This window comes from Anguilla anguilla, chromosome 4, assembly GCF_013347855.1.
Source record: "Anguilla anguilla isolate fAngAng1 chromosome 4, fAngAng1.pri, whole genome shotgun sequence".
Lineage (NCBI taxonomy): Eukaryota > Metazoa > Chordata > Actinopteri > Anguilliformes > Anguillidae > Anguilla > Anguilla anguilla.
Window position 1 is genome coordinate 23,033,913 of NC_049204.1, and position 21,638 is coordinate 23,055,550.

The 21,638-nt window shown below is 43.1% G+C and overlaps 1 protein-coding gene across 4 annotated transcripts in view; it reads left to right on the plus strand.

The window, feature by feature from the left end:
- arid3a (AT rich interactive domain 3A (BRIGHT-like)) overlaps positions 1-21,638 on the plus strand; it is a 36,766-nt gene that overhangs the window by 7,422 nt on the left and 7,706 nt on the right. For 2 of the 4 annotated variants that reach the window (XM_035414974.1, XM_035414971.1), the window contains exons 2-8: positions 3,478-4,306; positions 4,794-5,073; positions 17,779-17,851; positions 19,035-19,218; positions 19,619-19,866; positions 20,141-20,437; positions 21,381-21,470. In XM_035414974.1, coding sequence (XP_035270865.1) covers positions 3,945-4,306; positions 4,794-5,073; positions 17,779-17,851; positions 19,035-19,218; positions 19,619-19,866; positions 20,141-20,437; positions 21,381-21,470 — 1,534 coding nt within the window. In that variant the 5' untranslated portion in view covers positions 3,478-3,944. The remainder of the gene's footprint in view (positions 1-3,477; positions 4,307-4,793; positions 5,074-17,778; positions 17,852-19,034; positions 19,219-19,618; positions 19,867-20,140; positions 20,438-21,380; positions 21,471-21,638) is intronic. The other 2 variants (XM_035414975.1, XM_035414973.1) reach the window with 1 other exon arrangement.

Consider the following 21,638-nt stretch of genomic DNA (forward strand, 5'->3'; position numbering starts at 1 on the left):
CTCAGTAGTCGCTATGTTTTTTTCCCCTTTGTTAGTTTGGATATATTGCTTAGAGGAATGTGAATAAATCATAGATTTTAAAGACCCTCAGCGGTGGTCACCGGTGTAAAATGAAGTGATTTTTGCCATGTTTATTCCTTGCTCTTGCTGAATTTGTTGTCTTCATTATTGGGCAGCAAAAGATGAAGCTCTGTTGGTTTTATGCAGCTGGATTCATCAAGTGCCATTGCTATACCTCTCAGGCTCTGTGCAGGCCTACTGTTCCCAGATTACTTAAACTTGCAATTAGCCTGTGTTGGTACACACACAGAAAGTTTGTAGCTTCTCTTCGAGCCTCTACTGGGTGTCACATTCAGCCCAATTGCTACACTAACTGCTTTCATTGACTGAGGTATAACACCACTGCTTGCAGTTGTAATCTAATCAAGTTTCAACACAAACAGTGTGCTTATGTCTTTCTTGCCCTCTGTATATTGTGCTGAAAGATTTCTTGATGTTGCACCCTTGTGCTGATCGGTACTGTGTATACTGTTCCCTTAGCCAAGCTCCCTGTTAACACCCTTCACAGCTGTGTTCAGTTTCTCTGACCAGGGGCAGCATGCTCCTGAGGTAGCTACTGAGTGTGAACAGCACAATATTAGTGAGCAAGTCAAGCCATCTTCTACATGAAAATGAGAAAACAGAAATGCTTTGAGTGCTTGCACAATTCTAGTTTTGGCAGAAACATGTTAAATATGAGGTTTGACCTCAACCCCATAGTACAAGGCCTGTTCAAAAACAATCTTGAATCCAGACCTTCCTTTTTTAAATGCGTTTTTTTTCTTCTTTTTTTTCTGGCTCTAAACTGCATAAAAACAATCCATCAGTACCTTGTTATATTTTTACATGTGCAATAATGGCATATGTGTGGCTGTATTCTTAGGTTTGGTGAACAATGACAAAATGCTCAGTTTGCAGAAGTATTAAGTGTTTGGTATTTCTTACGTGAATCACAGAAAATGCATAAAATGTATACAGTTTTAATACTAGCAGCATGCTTTACAAACAATTGCATGGTCACATGGTACTGTAAATGCTCTCTCCATGATTAATATATATTCTGGGATCAGGGCTTGTGGACGAGGACGCAAGCTGCAGTCAAATATCAGGGCGCAGTTCTGCATGTTCACGTGAGGTTCTGTGTGCCTATCTGTGGAATTAGACCCCCAGCTCTTTCCTTATCTCTCGGTCCTGTTTGTTCAGACATTGCAATCTACATTCACCCCTCCCTCACTCATTGTGACAGTGCAGGGAAAAGAGGATTAACCCATTAACTCTCATCAGTCATCTCTTATCCTTCATTTAGCACAGACCATCCTGTTTCCTACAGGGGAGCCTAACCCTAACCCTCTTTTAATTCCTTTTCCCCCACACCACATCTCCCAAATCGGTGCTTGCAGGACACCAGTCATTTATGATTGTTGGGTTACGCCCCCATTGTTTTTGTGCTGGTTGTTGGGTTGACACTCAAGCGCTAATGGACATTCTACTGCACAAATGGTATAAATTGCTGTGCAACATGGCAGAAATCAAACCAAGCTCAGCAACTGCTTAGGGAAATGAGTTGTGCTAAGTAAGAAGTTGAAAGGAAGAAATAAACCTAAGAGGAAGATTCTTTGATTGAAAGAGAAATTGACCAGTCTACAATGTCAGAAAGGAGCAGAGAAATTTATAAGAACTGTATACAATGTGTATTGCTGTTTAGTGTGTGAATGATATGCCAATGTATAGGAACACATTTTAAGCTGTGCATGCAACTCTTTGTCTTTCTAAATCTATGTACGTATCTAGAGGCAGATTAGTTTATGAATTAGATTTTGACCAACTGGTTAAGTGAAACAATACCATTGCTGTTCTATGCTTTACCATCCAAGCCATAGAAAGTCAATTAAGGGGTGAATCGAAGATTGGTAGCACATGAGTGCCTGTATGGCATGCGTATGCTTACACACATTTTATCTCTCTTTGCATACTGTACAGTCCTGAATATCATGTTTGTCAACTGAAAAAGGATAGGAAAGTTCCACAGAGGATGTCTAGATTCAGACTAATTTATTTGATAGCAGTGACTGTACATTTCTAGAAAGACATTGTAGACTTTAGTTGGAAATTAGTATTTTATGGAGAGGAGAGAAGTATATGACTACATTTGAATTTGTTCCTTCACAGAGTGTGCTATTGACATATGTAAAAAATAAAAAATAAAAAAAAAGAGATAAGATGATGTACTACAGGGATTATTTAAAGATAGTGGTGAAAATGTGAGGGCTGTATCTATAGGGCATACAGTCATCTGGAACATGATGCAGTGTGCAGGGTGAGATCCATACAGTGTTGTGATCATTGGGCAGTACCACTCTATTCCATACTATTCTAGTAGTTCCTTGTAACACACTTAAAACTCATGGACTGAAATGTTTTTTTAGTATTGAATATATCACACTTTTCATTATAAGTTTCAATGAATGCACTTTTCTTTGCTCAAATGATAATCATACATCAAATGTAGCTGGGGGTGCGTGAAAAAGTACATGGATAGATTAGTTCTGACCACTGGCATGACTAGAATAATTGAAAAAGTGTGACCCCTTTCTTTGGAAAATATGTTTCTATGATTAATTCCTTTACGATACAGGCACAGCTTATCGCTGACCTATTTGTGAACTATACTCTATTCAGTAGAAAACAGACATTTCCACTTAAAATATTTGGTCAAGGCACAGAGGAGCTTTATGTTTTCATGTTTGCTTCTGTTGAGTTCCAGATTTTGAGTTCAGGTTTTTTGATAGAATAGCTTTCATTGGTAGCATAATACTCTTGAACAAAGGTGATCCAATGACCCTGAATACTGCTCACTTGCATTGCATGTTGATTGTGGAAACTATGGTCTATCTGTTTCTCCACTGTATGCACAGTCTGTAGTATTAGACCTACATGCCATGCTGACATTGACAATGGTTTTCTCTTCATTTTCCCATGAGTATTACAGCATTACATGATTGCAAAATTTTTCCTTCAGTTCTCCAGTTCTTCTTCAGCAACATACTAAGGCTTTTTTTTTCGATGGCATTCCACCAAGTTTAATTTTACTGACACTAATTTGATTATGTATTCATTTGACAGACAAACTAATGACTCCTGAAATAATTCAAGCTTATATGGCTCACAAGGTGAGAGATAGGTTGTATAAAAATGGAATTATAGAAATCTGGTCGTTCCTTTCTTAATATTCTTGTAACTTGTTATAACGTATACATGCTGTTTTTTGCATTAATCTAATCCCAGTTGTAAAATGATTTCAGACAGGACTTGGAATAGAATTAATAGAATGAAATAGAACTTAGAATAGGTTTTAGAAGAAAGTTTTGAATAAATTGTACAATGTTTCAAAAGAGGTACCAGAGTTTGTTCATCACCGCTTCCTCTCTCTCTTCCCAGTAGGGCCTGACAGAGGTGCAGTGGCACATTACCCGAGGAAACCTTCATCAGCATCGCTGGCTGCACCCAAGTGGGGGGCTGCATGGGTCTAGACCAAGTCCAGAAAGAACTGCTGGTCCCCCTCTCTCCACCTCGTAGAAGCTCTGTATCCTTTAGCACTGAGGGGTCACTGGCTAAACGTGCACAGAACCTGGGACACGTATCCAGAGCAGCAAACAAGGAAACATTTCAGGCCTTAGCCCCTGCAGGACATTGCTAGCGACAGAGAGTGCAACACAGTGCGCGTGTCCCCGAGGAGCCATCAGTCCTCTCTTGTTTTGAGGGAAACGGGCATCAATACATTGAGCCCACTTGGAAAAATTCACCCCTCTAGGTCGGAGCGAGGAGCATTCTTGCCGGGTGTGATCTGGGCTCTCAGTGGGGAGGGGGGCAGAGACAAAGAGAGCGCGGCTCAACTCTGTCCGGAGATGAAGCTTCAAGCTGTGATGGAGAATCTGCACAGGCAGCAGAGAGCCAAACTGCTGATGGAATTGGAGCAGCAGCAGCAGCAGCAGCAGCAGCAAGCAGGCCAGTCCCAGGCGCGAAACGCAGCCCAGTCCGACGTTGGAAACGCCGGGGACGAGCTCATGGGGAGCCCAAACCCTGAGACTGAGCACGCTCAGATGGCGGCGCTGGCCGCCATGCGGGCCGTGGCAGCCGGCCTGCAGAGGGCCCCCGACAGCCCCGTGTCAGAGCGCAGCAGCGCGGGAGAGGATGAGGAGGAGGAGGACGACGAAGAAGGCGAGGAAACGTACAAGGACATGATGGGCTCAGAGGAGGAGGAGCGTATGTGAGTAGAGTTCCTGTTCGCTCGCCTGCTGCTGTGCTTCCTGTGTGATTGACAAGATGTATGACATCACCCGCTCTGAGTCTCACCGATATCCGCTCACATTTGAGTCGATGAATCATTATCTGTGAATTTTCTATTACTCATATCTAGCCTTTCTCCTGTCATTTCATAAGTTGCATCGCTTTTGTGGAAATTTAGATTACATCATATAATGTGGTCTATGTGTATGTATGGCCCCTTAAGCTTGCAAGGTTTCCAATCTTCAGTAGTTTGGGTTCAAGATTATGTGCAAATGACCTGAAGAGGAAGACTTTTTAGTTTGGGTAATTTTTACTTTATGCATGCTTTAAATTACACAATGTGAGAGCATAAAAACTGATGCAAAAACTTCTCAGTTTATTCATGTGTGTGCTCATGCATACATGCATGCACACAAACAGGCACATGTTGATTTGAAAGTTAATATCTTTCTTTGCTCCTGGGACAGAAAGCAGAAGTGGGACGAGGAGGACTTTGAAGGGGAGATGGAGGACGATTATGAAGATGACCTGGGTGAGGAGGGGGTGCCTGCAGGGAGGGACACAGTGATGGGGAAGGGCATTCTCCTGCTCCCTCACCGCCGGCTACACCCCCACTCCCAGCTGATCAAGGCCCGGCCTCTTACGGACCAGGAGCCTCGAGTATCGGCTGTCCCACCCCACGGCTCTCACAGTCAGCTGGGTGGCCAGGATCACGGGGACTGGACTTATGAGGAGCAATTCAGACAGGTAGGCCTCAGTGTTTTTATCTAATGGTCCACAGATACTCTACACAGTGTATCCATTGTTTGGCCTTCTGTCAAAATACTTAACATAATTAATATGTTCTCTGACCTGCCTTGAGATATTACACAGCAAAGTGATTACATTTTTCCTGCTTTGTCTGTATTTGTGTCTCTTCTCGTGAGGGGCTGTGTCAATCTGACTATTTGCAAGTTGGTCCTGTCAAGAGCATATAGGGGAAGTGTAATTATTTAATGTGTGTTGGCCACTTCAGATCTGTATATGGTACATGATAATTTCATGGTGAGGAATTGCTGTCATTATCAGTAGTTAGAATGCCGTTGAAGCTTACCTCCATTCCCTGTAAGGAAAGGATCGATTCTGTTCGTTTTGCATTTGTGGAAGTCATTCCTTTATTATTAAACCTGTTAGAAGGAAGTGTTTTAAGGATGATGAAAGCACTTGCCTAATGTATTGACCGATCTGCTTTTCAACATACTGGAAGCCAGTTGAAGTGGATAAGGCTTGCGCACATGGACTGCAGTTGGCTTGACTATTGTACTAACAACACACATTATGGTGCACACTTCTTTCATTGTGTCACTATACAGCAGTTATGATGATAGCTTGATCAGATGACCAGAAATACCTTTGGAGTTATCCCCAAGGATATCGCCAAGCTCCTGTCTTTCAGTATTGTAGTAGTTACCAACATTATATTTAATATAATTGAAATCTCCATCTATCAGAAAAAACTCATGTCCATGTGATGTCATTTAATGCTATCTAGCTCTTCCTTAATTTCCTCTTAGTACCAAATGGGTTTTTTTGTATTAAGAGGAACTTGGCCTCTTCCATGGACCAAGAAACCCACAGTTAGTAGCCGTAAAAGATGTTGAGTTGATATGGATACTTGTGTAGGAACCCATAGAGCCTCAAGTGTGATTTCTTTTGTGTGTATTTGTAAGAGATAGACAGACACAGTCATTGTCCATAATATTGCAATCTTGATAGATGATCACACTCGGTACGTTCTCGTAGCAGTACTGCTATGGCTGTTGCTGCCCTTTGTAACTGAGCTCTGTTTGCACATGTGTGGGCCAAATGTGTTGAGAGTAAAATCGCCACTGGTTGCCATGGATTGAGCATTTGAATAGCACATACACAGAATGTCATAGGAAGATGGAAGTGTGTGTGTGTGTGTGTGTACATATATATAAAAAGAACAAGAAATATGCAGGCTAATTATAATCTTAGGCTTCAGGCTTGGTATGAAAATATGTTCGAAGCATGTTCTCTCTAATCTCATGTTTACTCCAAAATGAAGAATGTATGTTGACTGTTATATAATCATTTGGACCAGGAACATGTTGGTTAAGATAATATTGCACAATCACCTGTTAATACAGAGCTGGTACCCTCATGTTCTGATAGCACCACATTAATCCCAACAATTTCCTATGTATAGGAAATTGACAAACCTTGAAAAGACTAAAATTTTATCAGCTACTTTTTTAGAAATATGCCTTTATTAAATATATGTGTTTGTATATGTTCAGTTATGGAATAAAATGGTATAGAAGTGGTCAGATGTGAAGAGAGCTGCCTGGGGAGGTAGGGGTTAAGACTTGGTAGTTTATTTTGGGCAGGTGGGTGGAGGCGGTTGGAATGTGCCTGGGGGGGGAGTGATAATGTGACCATGCTGGACCCGGATCGTTGTGGTAAAGCTGCAGGTCTTTATCAGTCCATGTCAGTACCCAGGATTCTGAACTGAAAGTGGGTCCACAAATTTACCCGACCATCATGCTTGGGTACATGATTCTGTATCACGTCTTAAGATAGGGAGCCAAAAGTTTCCATTCACTAAAGCAAAATGAGTGAGTCAATTGTATCTCCCTTTCAGTGCAGGATTCAAGCTATAATGTGGTTAGAAATTAATTGAATTTCAAGGCAAGTGAGCTCTGATATAGGCTAATCTCCACATGGCAGAAATGGTTCCTCTATCGATTACTCATATCAGTGGTTTGAAGCAATTAAAGCGAATCAAAATGTTCTTCTGGTGAATTCTAAACAGGCATGGGAGCCTTTTCATTTTAATGTCTCACACCACCAGTATCCGCACCCCCCACCACCAGTCAAACTTGTCCTTCTCCTTGATAGTTTTATATACATGCCAGTGGGTGTTTTATGGTTATGTAAGGAGTTGTCTCTTGTAGTGTCATTTTCTTGGAAGTTACACGTCAGCAAACTTTGAGGGGGGGGGTTTTATATAAGTGTCACTTGCATCATACGTTTGCCATGTGATTCCCGATAGCAGATATTTTCACCGTTACATAACAATTGGCACTGTGTTTGCTTTATATTGCATTGCAGGAACCTTTGAATGTTATGCAGGGGAAATGTGAACGTTAATGGCATCAAGTGAAATACAATTACATAGTGATTATAAAGGGGATTTTCAGGGTGCCATCCTATCTGGAACATACGAGTCTTAAGGATTTAAGGGTTACAATATGGAGAGATGGGAAAACCCAAAGAGGAATACTTGGTGACCAGGGAAGCACATTATGTTTCACTATTAGACACGACTGCTCAATAAATGGAAAGAACTGCTCAATGCAAACTGTTGGTCATTATGTTTTTGTGTTATTATTCTGCAAAACATGTATAGCAAGAACCCTTTGCAAAACATATATTCCTCAATTTTACGGTGTGGAACAGAGTTATAGACCCATTTTGAGAACTGCTTTTGTCCTGTCACTTGTCTTTACAGTTAAATAATTGAATTGTTAATTCGGTTCAGGGGACCCTTTATTGCTCAACCACAAAAAAGGCGAATGAATGAAATAATCTGACTTCTCCAACCCCTATGTCCATTGCCTGCCCTCCTCCAATTACACCACACACCCTCAGGCAAAAAGACAAAAAAACCCTTTGATCTCTTCGTTCCTGTTTCTCTTTTTGTATTTTAAATGCAAACAGCCGGGCAGATGGAATCCAGATGGATAGTAAAGAAGGAATCTCTTTAAAAATTCATTGGCCCTCTATTATCAGTGTGTATAGAGAGTTTGCATTAAAGATTGATTTGCACAGGCAGGGTGGGGGCAGGGCGGCCACAGGCACTGTTGATACAATATGAGCCTGCGCACAGTCTCACACTCGCCATTCTCTTCGTCCGCATCAGTGCAATCCTACAATATGCCATTCTGGGGTTTTTTCCCCCCAAAACCCCATAGAAAACAACCCTTGAGACACTGCATGCACATGTTTTATGTGCTCAATTTCAGCAGTCAAACAGGAGAATTTTCTTATGATTTATATCTGGTAAAACTATCCTTATCTGGGATTTTTATGCTTGTTTTGACCTTTGCATTATGATTAAGTGTAGGCACGCATATTAAATCCAAGAACATTTCTTTTTTTTGTAGGGGTTGGGGACAAAGATAAACAGATGAAATAGACTTGAACATAGTTTTATGATTATTCATTATCTTTTATTAGCAGTCTGAATATTAGTGATTCCATGTATTCAACCTCTACAATAACAGCATTTTTTTAGTGGGTGGTGCAGTGAATCTACCAAAATGTCTGTCAGTTAATCATTATGATGAAAGCTTACCATTACTCTTTCAAACTATGTCACTTTTTAAAAGGAATGATGTGCCTTTGTATAACCAGTTTTTTCCCATGTGAGTATATATACATTTTCATTCTTTTTCTATAGAGAATTGCAGTTTTTGGGTCTGGACTTTGGTACAGTACCTCATTCATGCTGTTATAATCTCTTCTGAAAAAAAACTGCTCAATAATTATAGATTTATCATAAGAAAAGAAAAAGCGCTGTTTGATAACTGTGGTTTTACTTCGCCAATCATATTCTCAGTGTTCCTCGAGGAAGTGAAAGCATAATCCATTCAGAAATGGTATGCATTGAAGACTCTGCTGCCTCATGCTAACCCACCCCACCGCAACTTCATGGTCCCAACCTTTAGCTGTGTCGAAACCACGGAGTGGCAGGTGGCCTGAAGCTCTTTTCATGTGTCACTGTGATGACATGTGTCCTTTACTGGGAGTACCTCAAACAAATATGTTCCAATCGCTTAGCAGTCATACAGGCTGCATTAGCTAACGTGCACAGGAGATATCATCACATTCCCTCAGACCTCTTGGTTAGCAGCTCTGCCATTTGATTGGTTTATGTGAAGAGGTAAAAACATGTATAAAAAAAAAAAGCTCTTTCATTTAAATTGAACTTCTTCCTCTACCCCACCCACTGCCACTCCCCACAGGATGTAATGGGAAATAATCCATGAAAATATGCTGCCATGTTTTCCCCCTTCATCGACTTGTGTGTGAATTAGAAGGGTTTTTGTAGCAGTGCAATCCAGCCTGGATTTTGTTGTAGTCTAGGTTTCACTCAGTCCAGTTTCAGCTCTTTGCTTGAGCTGTGGGTTCTGTACAATAATGGTAGATTGAGCTGTGTAATAGGAACAGGGAGTGTTAAGAATCAGGAACTGGAATACAGCTGTGCTACTGCGCGTTTCTCCTTCCTCAGGGGCTTTTTCTCTTTATTTGTCCGAACTTGACTCAATAACTGCCATGACCAACAAACGAGCTGCGTGCAGGAATGTATGTAATTTGACAAACTGTCTGTGTGCAGTCAACAGTCCCCCTCAGCTGTGTGCGTGTGCGTGTGCGTGTGCGTGCGCGTGCGCGTGTGTGTGTGCGCACGCTGTACCACCCAGTTTTAAAAAGAATGGGACACAGTTAATGAAACTTGCCATTCAAGAATGACAGAGGAAAAATCGGCATGGAAAGATTTGTATTAAACTCTTCCTGTGGAGCCGAGGGGGTAAAGAGGGAGGAGATTAAGACGTGGGGGAGTGGGAGAGAGGGGCGGGGCAGGGAGCAGGGCGGGGTGACATGCTGAATCGGGGCCAAGCTGAACATGGAGTGCGGCCTTGCTCCTGGCTGAGAGATTTGGATGGCGTCCAGCGCGTGCTTGCCGTGTTGGGTTGATGTCAGAGCCGCGCAGCCAACGGGATTCTGGAAATTGGCAGGCGCTCAATACAGCGTAGAAGGGGGGTAGCGGCTGGAATGTAAACAAAGATTGCATAAAGCCTAGGCTCCATGACATATGTGCTTTTTTTTGCGCTGGCTCATTTCTTGTTTTCATGCGTTTTGGTTTGGATATGGAAAATATGAGGAAGCGCAACTGCTGAACTGACAAAAATAGAATCTCAAAAGTCATGAGAAAAGGTCACCAAACAAACCGATTTATAATGATCTGTGAAAGATATTTCACTCTTGATCATTTAGCTGCCCTGTCCTGTGCATTCCATTTTCTTTCTGTTTTTTTAATTTATTTATTTTTTGATTGGCTGAGGTTCATCGGCAGAATGAGCCCTCTTCAATACTGGATATGCCATAACATTCAGTTCTCTGTTCAGTTCTCATTAACCTCTGCTTAAATTGTATTGCTGAAAGGGTGTTCAAACCAATAAAATGAATAGACACACCCAATGGAGTATTCCCTATCTTATCTTTGATTGGGGCCAGCTTGTTGCTTAAAATGTACACACATCAATTCTGAAATCCAAGAGTTCATATTTGCTGCAAATATATCTAAAGAGCTCTTCCTGATTTATTGGTGGTTATAGTGTTTAAAAATGTTTTATAGCATGTTACATTCAGCACTCATGTAGGCAAGTCATCCATCAAGAGAATGATTCAGCATCTTCAAATGTTTGTGCTCCTGTTTGCCTAGGACAAGATTTATGCAGTAATGGAATAATATTTGGCCATGGAAAATAGTAACTTAAATGGAGTTAAATATTGTTACTAAATGTGATGTGCCTTGTAGCAAGTGCTTGACTCATTGTGTAATGAAGAGGGTGGGTACCACCTTTAAAACCAGTGGCGGCTCTTGCATTTCAACAAGCTAATTGCTGTCTTGTACAGTGATTGTGCATGACAATGGCAGGCCTTTGTCCGCTGGGCCAGGATGGTGTGTTTGGGGTGGTAGCAGCCTAGTCAGAGCCCCACCCCCCACCACCACAGCAGTTTTCCGCTTTGTCCTCCAACACAGGCAGGACAACATGGGGGAGGACAGCTGACAAGGAGCGGACAAATCGGGGGTCAGGAGGGGTTAAACGTTCGCCCATTCACTGATCGACCGGGCCGCCCCGGCCGCGCGAGCTGAGCGGCTCCCATTCCTTCAGAGCCGTGCGCGAAGGGCAGGGTCGTGAACCGACGGCGGCGGGCCACCTTCCGCGGGGAGGCGCGGCGTGTCGCTCCCGTGTCAGACGCCACTTTCAGCGGGCTCATTCGAAAGCGATCAGGAGTCATCCGTCTTTCTAATTGTCACCGGGTTGGTCCACCTCCCCTCCCCTCGACCACTCAAACCGCCCAGGCCTGACGCTGTCCAGAGCGGCCTCCGTCTCCGGACGCCACGTTTCTTCATTCCCAGATATCCCCTCCCCCGGCTGTCTTAGCGAGGTTGACGGCTTTGTATCCGTGCCCAAGCGCTGGAATCTGCCGTTGCCTTTGTTTATGAAAAAGATGGTTTTAGCTTTCACATCAACGGTCATTTAGATCCTGAACCTGTTTCGCAAGTCTGGTCTCTTTTCTGCCTTTCATAGAGTGCATGTTCCTTCCTGATCACAGAATAGATCTGCACCTTGTGTTGAAGATGGCAGTTCTATAGACCCCTTCCACCAGATTGTTCTCAGTTCTGTTTTTTTATAGGGGGGATGGGCACAGACACACCTCAGTGTGTTCTTATTCATGCTTGACTTGAAACTGAATGTGTAATAATATTTCTGCACACACTGTGAACTCTCAGCATTCAGCCAATGATTTATCTCTCAGTAGCATTTTAAACCCTTACCTACCCACATTTCACGTTCACATGACATCACAGGTCGACTTTCTCATGAGTATGAGAGTTATCTAGTCATTTATTAGTCTCTATTTTGCTCACCGTGCATTTAAAAATGTTTTTTTTTAAATGATCCGCTCACCTGCTTTGTAAACCCCTGACTCACAATGTGACAGTCATACTACACCAGTCTCTGGAATTTATAAATCTGATACTGAGCCACAGCTGTTTAATCCAGGATGATACATGGCTCCCCAGCTACACAGTTACCCATATATATCCTCGCATGGAGGCAGCTATTTCTGGCCAGTGCCTACAGTGCAGTCCAAAAGTATTTGGACAGTGATGCAGTTTTTGTTGTTTTGGCTCTGTATTTTGGGTTTAAAATGAAATTATGATTATGACGTGAAAGTGCAGGCTGTCAGCTTTAACGTGAGGCTCTTTGCATCTGTGTCCATTGATCCATGCAAGAATTGCAGCCCTTTTTTTATAGTTCCCCATTTTGGGGGTTCAAAAGTAATTGGCCAAGTTAACATAATCTTAAATAAAGTTGTCATATTTAGTACTTGGTTGCAAGTCAGTCAACCGACCTGAATCCAACTGGACATGAGTTTCACTTGCTGAAGACTGGCACAAATCCCCAAAAACAAATAGGACAGTTCCTGATGAGATCATCACCTGGGTAGATACCCAGTGTCTGGCGATGTTTGTGAGTTGCAGACTTCAGGCAGTCATCGAATGCAAAGGATTTGCATCAAAGTACTAAATATGATGACTTTATTTAAGATTGTTAATTTGTCCATTTACTTTTGTTCCCTGAAAAGGGGGAGGGGGGGGACTGTATACTAAAAGGGCTGTAATTCCTACATGGATCACCGGATATGGATGTAAATTCACTTAATTTCAAATGGACAGTTTGCAATAACCTCATTCATTGTCTCGTTTCAAATCCAATGTGCTGGAGTACAGAGCCAAAACAACAAAAAATGTGTCACTGTCCAAATACTTATGTAGTGCACATTTATGTGTATGGAGGGAGGTCCTGTGTGTGTGCATGCATGTGTGAGCTCATTCAATAAAATATTAATATTTTTGAATCATTCATTTAGGTCAAAGGGCATTAGCTCAATTCAGTCAGTGACTAATGAAAGTCCTAACATATTGCTTTCAGACCCTTAACCTTTCTTATCAATACCCATTCAATATTTGAAGGTGACACAGTCATCTAATAAAAAATGCCTATTTTATCTTGAAATATAGGAATTGTGTAAACTGGCTGTCATTCAATAGCAAGCATCAAGCTAATAAGTTACATTGGTGTCCTTTGGTCTGTTAGTCTGTCTGTAGCTACATATTTGATTTAAGTAAATTTATAAAGGCTTAAATGCTTTCATGTTCTAATATATAAATGCTTTTATATTTTAACATCACTACATTCAGTTTTTCGTTATTCTGTATACCAGTACAGACAAACATAAGTTTTCTAACAAATACAGCCCACATATTCACATTGAGTGGAGACTAATCTTTGTTTCCCTGCAGTACGGTGAATGCACTGATTCACTGGCATTGGATGTAGAGACTTACTTCAATAGTACAATTGTTGGTGTTGTACATCGATAGCAGTGATATTAAGGCTGTGTCATCTAGCTTGTGTTGTTTCTGTGTGAGGATTTCTATGAAAGTGCAGATATGTCTTTTCCATGGAAAATCAAGTGTCGACCCCATTTTATGAAACTTGAAATGTGTTTGAGTTGCACACAGGCATTCTGCACTTATGCACAGGAGTGCATGTGCTTTTGCAAAGGCCTCACAGCGCACGGGGGCTACAGCCAGCCTGGATTATGGCCCCCATCTGAAGTGAATCTCAGGTTGAGAGGTCAGGAATTCAGTCAGGAGCAAGGCATGTTTGCTCATGCCTCTAGACATTTCTGCTCTTTCACAGAGCTGAAAATTGTTTGAGAAGGTTGCATAAATATGCCTTACCATTTCTCAAGGGTGGTGGAAAGAAAAAAGAAATAGTCCTACTCAAAACTTTCAAACCAAACCCTGTAAAGAAAAAGTACATCAACTTTTTGTGTATTAAATGTATTTAACATGTTTTTAAAAATAATTATATGCAAATTTTGGAGAAAAGGTAAAGGTTTTTCTTTTGTGTTTTGAAAAAAAACCCCAAACTGGGAAATTCTAACCGTTAGGGAAGAAAAAGCTAATCTTTGTGGTCAGGTTTCAAGTCTTACTCAGACAGAGAATCAAACTAGTCATGTTTTTCATACTAAGAATTCTACAGGTGTGGCCAAGTTATTTGTTTATTGGGCTAGTTCTGTCTTTTTACTATGAAAAAAAGGAACTGTACCTTTTCTGAGTTTTGGGAGACAGGCGTCATTGGCCAATTAATCGATTTACTTGACCTTATGAAACAGTTAAAAAATAATACGATGTGTAATACAAAACTATGTAGCTGGCTGTGTGAAAAGCTTCCCTTATTATTTTTGGTAACCTGCGTGTAAAGGTTTCAGTATGCTGTAGAAGGTCACCTCTGTTGACAGTATCATCCACACATCATGTGCTTTGGTTTATAGATGCTCTACAGACCCCTGACGGGTGAAGTGAGCAGCTCGGGTCCCTCCCCCCTCGTCCGGTCACTTGCTTCCCAGAGAGGCCGTGTTAGGCCTGCCTGGAAAGTGATTGACAGGTGTGAAACGATGGTGCAATGTTTCCAAGAGATGTCGACTCGTATTTCACACAAGGCTAGTGCAGCTTCTCTCTGTCCATATGGAGGCTGGGTCCAGTGATGAAGATCGGATATGTGCTATGCGACACTTGCAGGGGAATGCTTAGTCGGTTTGCTGGTGGCCTGGTGCTTGTTATGTTTTATTTGTGCTGTGTTATAAGATTGAGGCAGACTCACAATCAAGGACAGACCACACGTTGTGCACTGTCGATAACTGTAAAATGTCACTGTCCCATTGTAAATGAAAATGAATAGTGCTGTGCATCAGCAACATTTTGCAGTTTTTCTTGATGCTACAGAATGGTTACACATAATCACCAGAAACTAATAATTAATTTCTGGGTTACAAGTTTTTTAATGCATCATTTTAAATTACTATTACCATCTGAAAGGTTTATGAGACTGATCAGATGAGTTCCACCAAAGTTAAGATTAAGAAAATGTCTGGAGTTTTGTGATATTCCGGTTTTCATATGTGTTTTTGATTGGCCTTGGTTTGTAGTTTGTAGTTTAAACAAGAAAATACATACATTTTATACAGCAATGCTTCCTTCTCTGTTCTCAGGCAGCACATCTCTTTACTCCCAAGGGCTCGTGTAATGTTAGATTGTAAGGCCATAGGAAATTGTTCTAACTATAAATATGATTAAACATTTTTTTGAAGAGTAATTGCATAATATACGCATGTACATCCTCTGGAGGTGTAACGTTGCTGTATGGACTGTTTTGGTGTTGAGGTGTATTTTCTTGCTTTAGACCACCAACCCAAAAGGCCTTGATACATACCATGGTAAAGCTGGCAGGTTACCAGAAACTTCTGTTAGTATTTTTTTATCACACACGAGTCAATCACAAACATACACTAAAACTGAAATAGCATTTTTTAGAAACTCCAAAAAGTCAGCTAAAGGGTAAACCGCTTTCGCTGTTTATCCAGCTGTCGCGCTTGACAACAGGATTTTTGAGAAGGAAAAGGATCACAACGCCCAAATGGCAGCTTTGCTACCCTGAATCCATAATGACAGAAACACTCTGGGTGGATCTGAGGGAAGCCAAGCTGGCAGGAAACGCACTTGCGTAGAAATTCCCTGGTATTGAGAAATGGAACACAGATGCCCGTTTCTCATTCAAAAGCTGTTGAAAAACATATGCACGTGGTGACCCAAACCAAATGCAGACGTGTATGAAATTCCCATGGATTTCAGCTTTAATCATTAGCTTGTCTTTCTGCTCTTTACAACAGAAGATGAAGTACTGTAATCTTGCGCTATTCAACTCAGCCTTACGAATATAATCCTTTTTTGTTGTTGTTTGAATTTGAAACATTCACGCTAGGAGACGCCCTATCAGTGTGTTCTGTAGATTTGACTAGATGTGAAAAGCTTTAGCTCCCCCACCCCACTCAAACAGATAAACAGATGTGTTCTGCAGAAGTTATGTTGGGGAAGGAGGGAGGGGGTCTGGGGTTGGGGGTGGGGTTGAGTGTCTTTGAGAGCTTCCTGGGAAAAGGATGCAGCTGTACATAGTAATATGAAAGAGAGGGGCTTGGGGCCAGTTAGGGGAGCACAGTGATTGGGGGGAGGGAACCCGATTGGCTGGTTCCATTTGTACCTAGCATAAAGATTGCTAGCCGTTTCGAAGATGGGCTTGTTTTTTTTCAGACCTTGCACAAGTAGATTCTTGCTTGTCAGGGTGGGTGTTGATTATCGTGTTCAAAGTGGTTGCTATCCTAACAGCAGATTAATTCTGCTTTCTCAACGGTCCTGTCTACTCAGCCTAGAATCTTTGCACCACCCTAAACCTCACGTGCTTCCATTATCTTCTCTGTTGTCTTTCTACTGGATAAATCTCCATGTGAATACAGTTAATGAAAGACCTGTTCAAGAGAGACCGAGCCACACTGTATCATAGGCTAGTCGGGGGGATGGGGGGAGTCCCATTTTGTTTGTTCTTCAAGTCATATGGTTATTTCTGTCTTGCTGATTGTTTATGTGGGGAGGGCGTGTAATAATGAAGCTGCACTATGTTTGGTAGTGGTGAGTGCTATGGAGACTCGGTGGGTGAGTGGGGGTAGGCTGAAGGAGGAAAAGGAAAGCGGTGATGGTGATTTTATGGATAGCGAGGCTGGGCCAGGGGAGATCCATTAGAAACTTGTGTGAGAGAGGCTGAGGGGAGCCATTTACAAGATTTATAGTGTGGCTCTCCTCAGAAATGCGTGCATCCTGTAATTAAGGCTCTACTTGCCTCTAGCTCCACATTACTGCCCCTCCCCCTCTCGGTTCTCTGCTGCCCCCCCCCCCCCCCCCAGTCTCTCTGATAGTAAGATCTTAAGGCTGCTTGGCGTCACTAATGAGCACTAAATGGCACAAAGGGAATGAGCTGCTTGTGGGTGCAGCAGGAGACCAACTGCCTCACACCGAAAAAAAAAAAAAGAAAAAAAAACTGTATTCTAATTGACCGCTCTCCCGGTTGGCATCTGTTTGTACTGTGCTTGGCTCCAGCTGAGAGTCTTCCCAGGAAATAGGCTGATTAACAACCTTTTACACCATTCGGGGTGAGGGGTGGTGGTAGCAGAAGTATGTGTGTGTGTGTGTGTGCGTGCACACGTGAGGGCGGGGGTAGGGAGATTTTATTGTGGCCGTGGTAATTCTGAATGAAAAGCTCAGTTTTCAGCATTTCCATGACAGTTTTTCCTATATTTGATTTTTGGGTGGGACCAGAAGCAGTTTACAGGTATTGTTGTCCCATGCAAATCCGCGAGGCTCCAGGCCATTTCTCCGAACTCGGGCTGCCTGTTCTTTTGCTTAACAAAGGGAAATGGAGCCCCTGTCTGTTAGAGAAACAGGACATTCACTGCATCGGTGTTCATTACCTAGCTGGGTCCCCCAGAACAAAAACGGTCAAGAACTCTCGCTCTACTGTTACTGAACCTACTTAGCCTCTGACGGCATTGACCCTGACCCCATCACGGTCCCCTCCCGTGTGATCTCTCTTTAAAGCCGACCCTTCTCCTTCTCAACCCAGGGCCACGCTCCTGTTGGCCCTCTTCCTGCTTTAACAGACTGCCTGTTTGTGTTTTGTCTTTCATGTCCTCCAGCTCTATGAATTGGATGGGGACCCCAAGCGCAAGGAGTTCCTGGACGACTTGTTCAGCTTCATGCAGAGGAGAGGTGTGTGATTAGTCGGTGGGATTAGTTGATCTGGGATGGTTTGCACATGTGCGTTACTGTCCGGACTTCTCTGTAAATCCTCGTTTGCTCAGCCATGACAGACAGTCATGGTGGATTCTAGGAGGTCCTGCTCAATAGCCCTCCTCCCCCACCCCCGACACATGAACGGCGGTCTCAGGTTTCACCATGTTGGGTGGATCTTTATTGGTTTCTGAGATGATAGCTTTATGGCCAGTCACGTCTCTACAGTCCACAGTCTATTATATAGGTCAATAATGCCCAAGTGTACATATGTAGATATACATATATGGTGTACTGGAGCTGAAATTTGTTTCTCTCTAGGCTCTTATCCCAGATCTGTTTTTGTATTTTTGGGGTTTTCTATTCAAGACATTTATCTCTTATAAAGTACAACATTCTACGGCCCTCATGTTTAGGACGTGATGCTGATTGCCCACGCTTCTACAAAGAAAATGAGATGAAGAACCCACTTCTCTGAGGTTTTCTGCACCCTGTGAGAGAGTGTTGCATTCAGCTATTTCACACTGAGCATTGAGGTTTTCTGGCCACTTGAAGTAAAGTCAAAGAATCCTTTGCACATGGAGCGGATAGAAACTGAGTTCAGCGAGCGTGCCAGACAGGCGTCATGAAGCAGAGTTTTGTCAACATTTGGGGCCGGCTTTGCAGCCTTCTGGAACTTCCTGTGGGACTCTAAGCCATAATATATGTCTCTCCCACAGCTCCAGTTCTGCTTTGGCTACCACCAAATGCCTGGGTGGGTCTGTGTGTGCTTCTTTGTGTAATGCTGCTCGTCGTAAAACTCGTCACGCACTGCCCTCTAGGGATGGCTCAAGGAAGCAGCTTTTCAACAAAAGCTCCATCTGCGGCCCAAAGATAGCTTGCTGTGTCTTGCGCACAAATTTCCCTGCTCAAAAAAGGAAACGCGTACTGACGTCATTCCCATTTAATTGCTCACCTGGGATGTTTTTAGAGGTTTTTCCCTCAACATGTGTTCGCACGCACAACGCCTTTAAAATGAATTGAGATTTTTTTCGGGAGATTGAAGGAAGAAAAGAAATATAATATTTAAACATGTGATAGCTGATGATAATCCATTGCCATCTGTATTCACTGAAGCCTTCCTTTGTCACCTAAAGTGATGGTCAAGCGTATGCTTCTCTAGGAACCCCAGTCAACAGGATCCCCATCATGGCCAAGCAGGTGCTGGACCTATACATGCTGTACCAGTTGGTGACGGAGAAGGGAGGGCTGGTGGAGGTCATCAACAAGAAGCTGTGGAGGGAGATCACCAAAGGGCTCAACCTACCTACCTCCATTACCAGTGCGGCCTTCACTCTCAGGACTCAGTGAGTTCCACTCATTCTCAGTCTCAACTGTACAGCCAGACCTTGGCCAGGCCTTGGTCATGCTTGGAAAAGTCTCTTGGATAAATGTGTAAATGCACCAGTTAAATCACGGACATTTTTAGGTACTGGAATTGTAATGTTGTTAGTGAGTGACCTGTGCCATTTGTTATACTTCTTGCACTGTTAGCATGCGATATACAGGTTTTACATAATGATGCTCAGTACAGATTGTTTTTCCAAAGTTGCTGTTTTAGTATTTTAGTGCTTTAATGGTCTCTAGATTAGCTGTGCGGTAGTAAGCTTTCTCATGACCATTGCCTTGAGTTTCCAGGCTGAGCTCAAGCGGAGAGCTCTTGCTGCCGTGGGAAATAAAGATTTGAATCCTTCCTCTCTCTGTCAGATACATGAAGTACCTGTACCCTTACGAATGTGACAAGAGGGGACTCAGCAATCCAAATGAACTGCAGGCAGCTATTGACAGCAACAGGCGAGAGGGCCGCCGGCAGAGTTTCGGAAGCACTCTCTTCACCTACTCCCCCAACGGCACGCCCACCATGCTCTCTTCCCCTAAACTCTCCATGTCGGGCATGGGCATGCCCGGGGGCACCAATGGGACCCCACTCACCCCCGTGCAGAAAATCAAGAAAGGTGAGGTGGGGCGGGAGCTGTGCTGAAGTATATTACTTGCGCATGCTGTATTAATTAGCAATGATTGGGTGTGCAGTCCTCTTTTGAGATCTATTCTTCTGTAGCAGATAGACAATGAGACTTATCCCTTCATTGTAAATGGCAAAGTCAACTCCTTTCCTGCATGTTATTCAGATAGTGAGTTTCTTTGTTCAAATTTGGAGGAAAGCGTTGTGAAATGTGATGTAAGTGTCCCCATCCTGACCAGCCCGCGCCGTTTGGCCCTCCCTTGCAGAGGACGATAGCGGCCAGCCGCTGTCGGGGGCGGGCCGGATGCCGGTGGCTCTGGCAGGCCACTCGGTCATGGCGGCGCAGGCGGCGGCCGTGCAGGCGGCGGCGGCTCAGGCGGCCATGGCGGCTCAGGTGGCCGCGCTGGAGCAGCTGAGGGACAAGCTGGAGGCCGGCGAGCCGCCCGAGAAGAAGATGGCCCTGGCCTCCGAGGAGCACCAGCGCCTCCTGCAGAGGGCGCTGCAGCACAACCTGCTCGCCATGACCGCGCAGATGCCCATGAACATCCGCATAAACAGCCAGGGTAAGGCCTGCGCCGCTCTTATTCGCTGATTGCTCCAGGACAGCCGCCTGTCCGTTAGCCAGACAGATCGAAACAGATGCTGCTGCCTCAGCTCAAGGATGCATTGCTATCTATGCAACCAGTCTCTGTGCATGGTGCAAAATGTAGGCACTGTGCTATGACAAGAACACCTGCTGAGAACAGAGCCAGCTTTCACACCCTGGTGACCTACTTTGTGCAGATCATGCAGTCCTTTATTTGCACTGTGTCTCTTTCAAGATAACCTGGGGAATCCCCTGAGCCTTAAGTGAATTAGTGACAGATGACAGCTTTTTACAAAAATGTTTTTTATTCATAGTGTCTTGAGATGAATCGAGCAAAATCAAGTGCAGATCATTTTGTCGTGGGAGATTTTGGCGCTTAAAAGAAGACTTAAAAGAGGCTCTTTAATGATCTGTGAACGAGACTCCAGCAGACAGAGCTGTGAACTCAGATGGAGATGATTAGCAAAATCTAGACTTCCCCATCTATTTCAGCGCATTACACAGATGATTAGTATCTTTTTTGTTTGCGCAGTTTTAAAGCACTCCCCAATGCCTTTCAAAACATACAATTAAAACATAATAAATAAATGTTCTTTAAAATTTTCTTTAATGAAATTGTTTTTTGCTGTTTGTATTGAAGATATTCCCATGACCAGCTTTTCATTCAACAGATCTATAAATGTATAGCATCCACCTGCACAGGCATTAGATGACGAGCATGGGTGGCCTCTGTCATAACAGGAAATTACATCTACTTGGTTATTTTTAATGAAATGCTCTCATTTAGAGCAGTTTTTGTTTGTTGGCGACAGAACCACATCCAGCTGCAGATGTGCAGGTTTCTGTAGAGCGGTGATGTCTTGGTGAGGCTGCAGGTGTCAGATCTAAGATGATGTGAGCTTCCTCTGTTTCCTCTATAGACGGCAGGCAGGACTCTGCCCTCAACCTCACCACCAATGGGATGAGCAGCATCAGTATGTCAGTCGAGCTCAATGGGGTCGTCTACACTGGTAGGTCCTTCACGGTTATTCATTATTTATGATTTGCCAGGATTGAGCACTGAGCTCCACGAAAAGGTTTCCTAAGTAACTAGTATTGTTGCATGATTAAGAAGCCACCCCATGTGACAAGTAATTTTCCTTCATCACTGAGGGTAAATGTGAGCATTTCTCCAAAGG